We start from the raw sequence: 10,093 nt of genomic DNA, 5'->3' as shown, positions 1-10,093 counted from the left end.
GTACAGCCACAGTGTCCTTCAAGACCCAAGTGCCCGAGGGGGCTCAGGAACATTCATATGCTGCTTGGAGCACTCACAGGTTGGCCTCAGGAGTGGGTAACGATGCTGGGTGAGATGAAGGTAAGAAACACAGGCATTTCTTCATTTGGTTTCAGTAAAAACTTAGGCAACTTAAGAAAAAAAACCACTTTTCACAGCATGCTTATTATAAACAGTCATTCTTTATCATACAAAGTAACACCTTACATATAAATTATTTGAATGTCTCGTTCTTTCATGGAAAGTAACAGAGAAAAACCTTCAAGGTTGATACATGGGAGCTGGTATTAGAAATCGCATAGGATCAACCCCATATCCTGTATCTAAACACAGATATTTGGATCCAGTGTTGACCTATCCACCACTTCCCTCTCTTGCACTGGAAGGAACTGAATCAGGACCCTCCTTGGAGAACCACCCCCATCATCAACCTCCGGTTATGGATCCCAACCCTGCAACCTTGGCCTCATCGCTGAAATCCAGTCCTTTACATTTGCAGTAGTAAGAAAACCCAGTTAGTAGCTGCAGAAAGAGCTGTTGCCTTCTCCAAAGTGCATTATCTGCAGGTTTTTGGAGGTGATTGAAATAACTAAGCCTACCCAAGCTGGATCCCTTGCAGCTATTTCTATTTCTTGGCTGAAAAGCTGGCCAAAGCAGCAAAGCTAAGTATTGCACAGTCTAGCAACATTTGACTAAAACTGAGACCATTTATGTGGAACAACAGTGTGGGAACAGAAAAAAAGCTAGCGGAGCAGCAATTAAAAATCTGAGCTTTGATCAAGGAGACAGCAGCATTTGACTCTATCTGAGCTGGCAGGGAGATCCCATTCCGAAGCAAAATAAGATATGTCATTCTTTCCAGCAGATGAAATTCTCCCCAGCGGTTTGTTCCTCCCAGGATCATTTCATGTGATCTCATTGTCTTTAAAGTCTTTCCCCTGAGGAAGCTGAACGTTTAATATAGACTACAGCGTTTGTATCCGGTATTAAATCAGTCCAGCTACTCTGAAATGAAGCGAGTGGGCGTCCTGGGAAGGAAATAAAAACACAAGTTTAATAGAGGAGAGAGGTTCACCTTGACCCATGCTATTTATTGCAAAAGGCACAGGAACACACTGCTTGCTCAACAGAGGGTCACTCTGCCCTGCCATAGATGTGTTTTACACTCCCAGCAAACTCCAGATGCTCAGAGTGTGCACAAGGAACGCATCACCCAACCCCAGAGGCTTTTATATCTTGCTTTACTTTACCAAGAAGCCCTAGGAGAGACCAGTGCCTTCCCACAGCTCTCATTAACCCAGCTGGCAAACTTAGGCACTCGGCATCTCAGCCACACACTTCTGGCATCTTTGGCTGCAAAGATGAGCCATGAAACTGCAAGGAAGAAAAATGCCAGGAAGGGAAACACCAAAGACCTCAGGCATGGTGCAGGATGTCAGGGATCAGCACCCTAGCAAGGCACTGCAGAAAGGGTCCCACGTGCTTCTCCTGCCTCCTCGCTGTGGTTTCAAGCAGAATTCCTTCTGGGCAGGCACTACACACAGCACTAACAGCTGCCCCGTGAGGAAGCCAGATGTGCTGTGTTAGGCACAACTCACACAGTCCATTGCTGGTGTGAAACTTGGTGGCTCAAAGAGATTTATACTGCATCCATGTATGCACTCTTATGTAACTAGTTCACCACATGCCAATTGCACACAAGCCCACAGAAAAGCTGCATTTTTGGTACTCTGGGGTTTTTTAAAATGTCATGTGAGCTGACAAAACATGATTCTTGAGCACCATCATGGGTGAAAACACTCATTTACCTCATTTAGTGTTTTACTTCAAGAAACAATTTAGCCCATGCTTGAAGTGTCAGCTAAATAAGATAATTAAAAATAATTCTGAAAACATGCTAACTGTAAGAGGCTATAATCAGAGCTAATTACAGGGACATTTTGGAAATCCCTTGGCTTGGGGCTTTAGTTTTGATAAAGGGGATAACAACTTGTAAGCTATGATTCTTTTAATTATAACAATAGTAACCACCTTCTTTTACACAGCTTCTTTCATCTCTAAAAACTCCACAGCTTTGCAAACCATACATACCACAGGGATTGTTTAGCCTAACACCAAAGTGGAGCCATCTCTGCAAGAAATGGGTAAGTGTTTAACAATACTTGGCATTCCTGGGCAAAATTTGTAGAGGAGAAAAGGCGCAGAGGGAGAACATAATTGCTCCTGTGTCTCTTTACAAACACTCGGGATTTCTGGATGCCCACAGTGGCAGCCATCTGAGCCTGAGAATAAGGAAGGCAGCTTTTATATGTGCCTGTAGACTCAAGGCACTATGGAGGAAGGCAGCAGCAGCCTGTGGCAGCACCCTGGCACACTGCCCAAGCTCACCTGTCCACGTCCTGTGCTGGGTGACGATAAAGCTTTGACACTGCAGCTGGGAGTTACAAATGGCAGCGGCTTCCTCGGCGCTGTGAATGGACAGCAGGCAGCCCAGGTGGCTGTAGGAGGGCCAGCACTTGTAGTCTTCTCCTTCCACCGTGCGGAAACCCTTTAGGGAGATGTAGTCTGGGGACAGAAAGAGGGTGTCTAGGGAAACACTCCGGGCCACTTTCAGAGAGTAGTTATGCTACACACCTGATCAGTGAAAATCTTAAAAGAATTGCAACAGTGACAGACTGAACTGACCCACCAAGGTGGAGAGGAGAGGAGCTGCAAAGTTGAAAGAAACCCAAATCTTGCCCTTTGGTTCTGCAGTGGAGCAGTGCACAGCAATTCCCCCCCAGATGCAGGAGAGGGGTCAGAGGGCTCAAGGGTGAAGGGAGGGGGTGCCACCGCAGGGGTGGGTAAGAGGAGGAGGAGGCTGCTGTGCAAAGCCACAGGCCCTCCATGTTTCCCCAGGAGAAGCCAACCTCAAAATAGCCTCTCCTACACCCCTGCCTCAACAGAAGAAGCTCATCACAGATCCAGCTCCAAGCTACATGGGGCACAAACTGACCCACCCATCATGGTGCCACGCCGAGAAACAGGAGCTTGAGGAACCCCAGTGGGGCAAAGGGAGGCCAAATGCTGCTCCTGACAAGGAGACCTGACAAAAGACCTGACAAGCCTGAGCAGGTGTTGTTCACTGACTGCTAAGAGTCTCTCCCCACCTTCCCACACCTCTAGGATGGTGATCATGTTGGCACAGCACGAAGCCAACAGACGGGTGTTGTTGGAAAATACCAGTAATTCCTGCTAAAGCTGCTGATCCTTCCATGCAAATGATCAGATATCTTTGTTCATAACAGTGCAAATTATAGTTCTTTCATATGTAAAGAGATTTCCTTCTGCAAGTCACCATCACCCACCACCTCATGTGAATACTTAGGAAAATGCAAGCCACAGTAACCGCTGGATTTTTGAAACTTCCTTTTGATCAGCCTCATCTCTACCACTGAATGGGTCCTTTTCAGAGGAATGCACCTCATAAAGCACATTTATCCATCCACAGGTCCAATAGAATGATCCTCAGAGAAAAAGAACTTAGAGGGCATCAAGGCTCTAAGTACCCTGCCACACTCATCTCGGTGCTGTTGCCTCCCCACTCTGTGTTTCCATAATAACCTGCCAGCAGAGAGAAGCCACACAGGGAAATGGGAAGTTTGAATATCAGCCCAGAAGGATGACCTGTTGGTCCAAAGGATAAGGATATCCCAAGACAAAAGCCACTCAGTTGGCTGAGTACTTGGCCAAGTACATTCCCTTGAAATACTGATGTTCATTTTGAGAAGAGTATGTAGAAACAGTGCAAACACAAGTCCATGCCGATTGTCTGCACTGCTTTCACTTTGCAAAGCAATACAATCATGCATAGTTCCCATGGAAAATAAAAACAACAAGAAAAGCCTGCTCAAAAAAAAGGACACTTTTGGTGCTTTTTCTAGTGACTATAAACTGCCTAAATGTATGTGAGATCAGAATTTGACCAGTTACCAAGTGCCTCACTCCCTCAGTAGTTACTTTACTTATAGCATTCAAAATCAACTACCTTTTAAAAGAAGAGGTCTTTTCTGCAGATAGAGCCCAGATTTGTACAGATGTAAAACCTTTTCAAAAGCTCTCAGGGTTTCATTTATTCCATATCGTAAATCACCTATATTTAAGGAAAAAGACGACAAAGATAAGCAATTCCACAAAATACCATTTAGAGACTTCTAATAAAGAAGTTTATAAATATCAGCTGATACCTGTTGCATTCAGAATATCACTCAAAAGGGGCCGCAAAGTTGGTGGTGCAGAGTGTGGCAAAAGATAGGTGAAAAAATACCTGCAAAAGAATCCCACAGGCTGATTATAATACAGTGCCTTCATTTCCCTGGTGGTTAAGTTGTCTACATTTTCCCGTGACTTGATTATCCATATGCAACTAGTAAGTCTGCTTTGCTTATAAAGTTATGTTTGAGCACATCTTGGTGCCCCAGATGGTTGTTGTGAGTTGGGCTGAAAGCCTGGTCCTTGCTGCATTAAATCTACCTTGCAAAGCTTCATGCAATAAAGCTTCCTCTCATTCCCCTGGGCCATTTTTGTATACTAAGCAATGTATTTCCCACAAAAAAAAAAAAAAAAACCCAAACCAAAAAAAAAACACCTGTGTAAAAGAAGACTCATATAAGATCTTTCTCTTGCCCTGAAAAGGTTTGACCTTCTTATTGCCTCCAAAAAAAGTCAGGATGATTCATCTCCTGACCCTTCCACAAAATTCCTGTTCTAGGCACAAGAAACAAGTACAACTGCAAGGCTGCAATAATCTATGCAGGGATTTGCCCTTTAGCACTGAATCCTGGAAATCCAGGCTCTCTTACTAAGTCCTTCTGTGTAAATATCCAGCTGCCAAGGCTTCCTGCCAAGTATCAAAGATGACCTGCCAAGCATCAGAGGTGATCAAAAGTCCCTGCATTTTCAGCTGATGGCCTACACAAAGTGCTACAGCAGCCTCAGCCCCTTGCCTGTAACCTGCTCCACTGCTCTTCCACAGGAGCCCATGGGGAGATTTGGAGATGAAGGGAAGGGCTGGCCAGCCTGTTCCCAACAACAGGGACTCAAAGCTGGTGGGGTTTTGCGGGTAGCCTGCACTGCCACTGCTTTCAGCAAGCTCAGCCCATGCATGTCAAACACCAAGGCTTGTTTGGCAAACAGCAAATTTACAGGTACAAGCTCTGGGGCAAGTTTTTAGAGGGCACTGGGGAAAGGGAGCAGCAGAAGAAAGATGCCCTCATTCTCACCAGACAGAAAGTACACTATTTTCCTGCCTTATAAGGAAAATTACTTGCTTCAAAGTGATCCTTAACTACACTTTGACAGAGGTGAAGGGAATCACTGCATGGAAGAAGAATAAGGTGCTAGAGGCTACATGGCAGGGCGTCAGCTCAACCACCCCAGATCTTCCCCCATGCAGCGGGACATACCGATACGCATTGAACAGATTCTTCTTTTCATTCATTCCTTCGCACTTCCCATCCACAGAGCATTTGAGAGGGAAACTTTTGGTAGGGAAGTCGAGTGTGCAGTCATTATCTTCCTTGCAAGACAGCTCCTCGGTGCTGGCATCATCCATGTCTGTCACTTTTAGGTTTCCATCCACCATAACAAACTGCCTTGGCTGGAAATCCAAGAGGACTATTGAACCCAGGGGGGAATGTGCCAAGTAAAACAGCAGTTTCACAAGACTCAGGCAAATCTGAGGAAGAGAAGATGAATATGCATGGAAGAAAGACCAGATGAAAAACAGCTATTAAATTGGAAGTAGAACAAAGGGGAGGGCATTCAATTAAATTAAAAGGGAAAAGAAGCATATAGAATTTAAAAGGTAATTATATGTATGCTAAAAAATTTATTATCAACATTGCCACAGGATTTGACTGGTAAGTAGTTTAGCAACATTTTTTAAAAATGTGTGTACAAAAAAAGAGACATTTGCAGTCAGAAGAACTAGAGGAGAAAGCTGTGAGGAAAACAAAAGCAGCCTTCATGTTTCAGGAGCTATATTGATTTGCCAGCTGAAATCAGAAGGCTTTTTCCCAGTCTGGCATAAAATTAATAGATTCCACTCCCTTCCCCCATGCTGCTCAATACAGACTGAGGTTCCATGGTCATTAATACCATATTCATGCCTTGCTGCATCACTCAGCAGTATGAATTTGGGCACACAGTCGTGCTTCTGAAGAATTAGTGAAGGCTTGCAATATATTTATTGCCAGCTTTTTTGTTTTTATGACAACCTTCTGGCAGCAGGGAAAGGCCGGACAATAACTGACCCAGCAGAAAGCTTGGTAAATTATTTTTAAACAAACTAGAGCTAGAGGAGTGCATTTATACTGCACCAGCACTTTGCTCAAGTAGCTTTTTGCAGCAGTTTTCATTCAGTATCAGGAGCCCTGGCATCAGACAAAGTGTATCCTCAGCTAGGTGTGCCAGGCAGCCCCACGTCACCCCTCGACACTGCTGATAGCGATCTGTGCAGGCACGAGGGTTTTTTCCCTTGGAACAGCTCGCACAATCCCTGGTATCTGATGTGGCTCATCACAGGGGAATCCCATATGTTTAGACACCCTAATTAGGAAACAGGACTAGACAGTGCCAGGGTAAATTCTGAATTAGTGTCTTCTGCAGTCAAGAGATTATTAAAACCTCTAACGCCACCATACCAAACTTTACCACCAGCTAATCCAGCATCGTGGGTTTCTTACTTCGGCATGTTTTAGAAGATGAGGTGCTAGGAAAGCTACATAGAAGCCAGCACAGAGCTGAAGAAAGCAAAACTCCCCAAGCCATGAGAATTGCACTGGGGAAGCTCTGATGCTATTTTAACTTGCTTTGTGAAGCAATCGTAAGAATCTCAGCTTTGCGTCCCACAGCTGAGCGAGCAGTTGCCACACTCCCCCTCTGGCTCAGATGGCGAGGCTTCCCTTCCATGTTAAGGACCACATGCAGACAGGGATTTTATTTTAGGACTTCTGTTGTGCTTTTGTTTGCCCAAAGTGTTTCTTGCTGACACTAAGATACCCTTGCTTTTTTTACATGATGCTTTTTTCCTCCTGGCACCCAAACAAGTAGTATTGAACCCCCAACTGAGCCCTTGAGGCAAACTGTAAAACAAACTATAACCAAAGTAAGTGCCATGCCACAAGTCATTTATATTCTTGGAGAGCATATGGGTCCCTATGCAGGATGCCTAGGAGATGAGGCAGAACTCACTAGAAGGGCTGCAATCCTAGCACCTACAGCAGGAAGAAAGCAGTTTAGTAGTGATTTTACTACAGCAATTCCTAAAGAGGTCAAAATCAGACACACCACACAAACACATGGTGAGGGTCAGCTTGCTCAGCTTGTTGCCTAGAACAGGTAACAGCAAACTACAGACTCGGAGCATGCTCAGGTGGCTTTCCTAAATCAGGCTTGGGTTGCTGAGAGGCATCCTGACCAAAGCCCTTCTATGACCAAAGCATATATATATATATATATATATATATATATGTCTATATAGGCGATATAGAGGCAAAACTAACGTTATCGTGTAACAGACGGTATTAACCACCGCCCCGGCACCGAGTACGATTTCGTGTCTATCTCCTCCCACCTGAAGTTCTTGTAACACCGCTCTATGGAGAAAGAAACTAACCGTGAGACACCAAGCTAGGGCTGTGTTAATGTGATTTTAAAGGCATGCAAAGGAAACGATTTACAGACAATTTGAGGGAATCAAAGAGAGTGTCGGCAGGAGAATCCCGTTTGCCCCAGCGGTCATCACCGGCTCTTCGCCGATTTTCCCAGTTTGTGGTCTAAAAGCGACTGATAAAACTCTTTCGCTTTGTTTTCTTACTTTAAATCTTTCCTCCCAGGGGGTCTGCAGGAGCTGAATCATCTCCAGCGGGGATCCCAGCTCCAGCATGGCTGTGACCCGTAGCTCAGCATCTCCGCTGTTGTCATAGCACTGCCCGTGCAGCTGCGGGAGAGCAGAAGCCACGGTCGGGGCGATGTCTCTGCCAATGCTGGCAGATCTCGGCCGCCGGGGGACAGCGTGGGCACCGCGGGCGGACCGGCTCAGCCCCGGCAACAATTCCCCCTCCCCGCCGTGCCGAGGCAGCGCCTCCCGCAGCCCCCGCCAAGGCGCGCCCGCCCTACCTTGACGATGCCGGGGTGCTGCAGGCTCCGCAGCAGCGTCGCCTCCTTGAGCAGCTTGTAGGCGGCCAGGCGGCGGCAGCCGGCCGGGGCCCCGTACCGCTGCACGCACCTCCGCACCTCCCGGCCCGCCCCGTGCACCGACTTGAGGGCCACGGCGCCTCCGCCCGCCAGCGCCGCCCGCGCCACCACCTTGGTGAAGCCCCAGCCCAGCACGCTGACCGCCGTCGCCCGGTGCAGGTCGCCGCAGCCCAGCCCTCCCGTGGCCGCCGCCTCCCCGCCGCCCGCCACCGCCTCCAGCCGCCGCAGATCGCGCCGCCTCTGCCGCAGCTCCTCCCGCAAGCCCGGCGGCAGCAGGAGCGGCGGCGAGGAGCGCGGCTGCTCCTCACCGCTGCCATCGCCACCGCCACCGCCGCGGCCGGGCGGCAGTGCCAGCAGTGCCAGCAGCGCCAGCAGCGCCAGGGCCGGCAGCGCCAGCAGCGCGGCCCCGCTCAGCCGAGCTCCGCGCCTCGCCCGCCCCGCCACCGCCATGGAGAGCGGGGCTGCCCCGCCGCTCTGCCGCCGCTCTGCCACCGCGCTCCGCCGCGCCGGGGAAGCCGAGCGCCGCCGAGGGGGCGTGCCGGGCTCCCGGAGCCCCCACCCCGCCGGCCCGGCCCGGCCCCGCACGGGGCAGCGGCGGCACGGACCGCCCAGGGAGGGGAGGCGGCGGCGCAGCCCTGGTGCTTCTGGAGGAGGTGGCCCGGGGTGGGAACCGGAGTTGCCGGGTGCGAGCGGCGCATCCCCCCAGACACCCGCCCACCCTCCAGAGGCTGCTGTTTATAGCAGAACACGCGGATTTCACGGGCGTGAATTTCGCCAGCCCGGTTAGAGGGTACCGCAGATTACGGCCGAGGGATGTTCGGCGCGTTAGAATCGGTGATAAATGGGATATCAGGTTTCCCTGTCGCTTAAAACTCTCCGGTTAGGTTTCTAGAAAGAGCAAACACTAGCCGTTTCTCTTATTAGAAGGATAAACCCTGTTAGGCTGAATCAGCAATACACTCCCTAAGCACGGAATTGGAATTTTTTTCAGGGGGAAAAAAAAAAAATCAAACCAAACACGTCCTCCAGCAAAACCAGCCAATCAGCCAAGGCAGGCAGAAAACACACATTTATCGTTTGTCTGTAAGGCGATCAGATCAATCGGCGTGGTGACACAGCCCAGGGCTGCCTTCTGTGACACACGCGTACCTGCACGGGACAGGAAAGCGTTTCCGACGCGGGTGCGAGAAGCAGGACGGGTGCCTGCCTCGGCTCTGTCACTGGTTTTAGACACGTGTCTGCACCGGGCTCTGCTGTGCAGAAAGTCAGGTTAGTTTAGGGCAAAGGCAGATGCACTTCGTCTGCTTCTAATTTAGGCAATATGCAGTTAACTTTCCTCACTGAGAGGCCTGAAAAACCAGCCAAATGGGTGGATCCACTTCTTCATTTATATTTACGCTAGGAGGTTAGAATAGTGGTCTGCCTCTCCACCTGGTTTGCTTCGTTTTCTGCCCTGATGTTTTCAGTGGCATAACTAGCCCCTGGACCCCCCAGAAAGGGAGCAGGTGATGCATGGCACAGTTGGGGTTGGAGGATGTCACTGCCCTGTTCCTAGAGCCTGCAGGTCGTCCTTCTGGCACTGGCACACAGTGGGTGAGACTGCACAGGGTGTGCCCTGGTTGTGATCAAGCAGTGGGACCTCTCAGTCCTGCAGTGTTGTGCTGCCCTGGGACACACGTGCTCCATCTTCTCCTCTCCAAGCACAGCAGTGCCAATTCCTCTCTCCTGACTCACTCATAGCCCACTCTGTGCACACTGCTCAGGTCAGGGCCACAAGTCACCCCTGCAAAGGAACCTTTGTGAAACATCCCTGAGA

General features: G+C 49.1%; 1 protein-coding gene across 1 annotated transcript; it reads right to left on the bottom strand.

The window, feature by feature from the left end:
- Positions 1–218: 218 nt before the first annotated feature.
- On the bottom strand, positions 219–8,796 carry LOC131574889 (extracellular tyrosine-protein kinase PKDCC-like). The gene is made up of 7 exons (XM_058829730.1): positions 8,200–8,796; positions 7,898–8,020; positions 5,484–5,755; positions 4,266–4,345; positions 4,067–4,171; positions 2,428–2,604; positions 219–1,067 (listed from the first exon to the last, which is right to left on the bottom strand). The coding sequence occupies exons 1-7, from the start codon at positions 8,725–8,727 to the stop codon at positions 964–966; spliced, it is 1,389 nt and encodes a 462-aa protein (XP_058685713.1). The 5' UTR covers positions 8,728–8,796; the 3' UTR covers positions 219–963.
- Between the last annotated feature and the right edge of the window lie 1,297 nt (positions 8,797–10,093).

This window comes from Poecile atricapillus, chromosome 1, assembly GCF_030490865.1.
Source record: "Poecile atricapillus isolate bPoeAtr1 chromosome 1, bPoeAtr1.hap1, whole genome shotgun sequence".
In the NCBI taxonomy this organism is placed as follows: domain Eukaryota; kingdom Metazoa; phylum Chordata; class Aves; order Passeriformes; family Paridae; genus Poecile; species Poecile atricapillus.
Note: the sequence above shows the minus strand (reverse complement) of the source record. Positions and strands in the feature narration are given on the sequence as shown.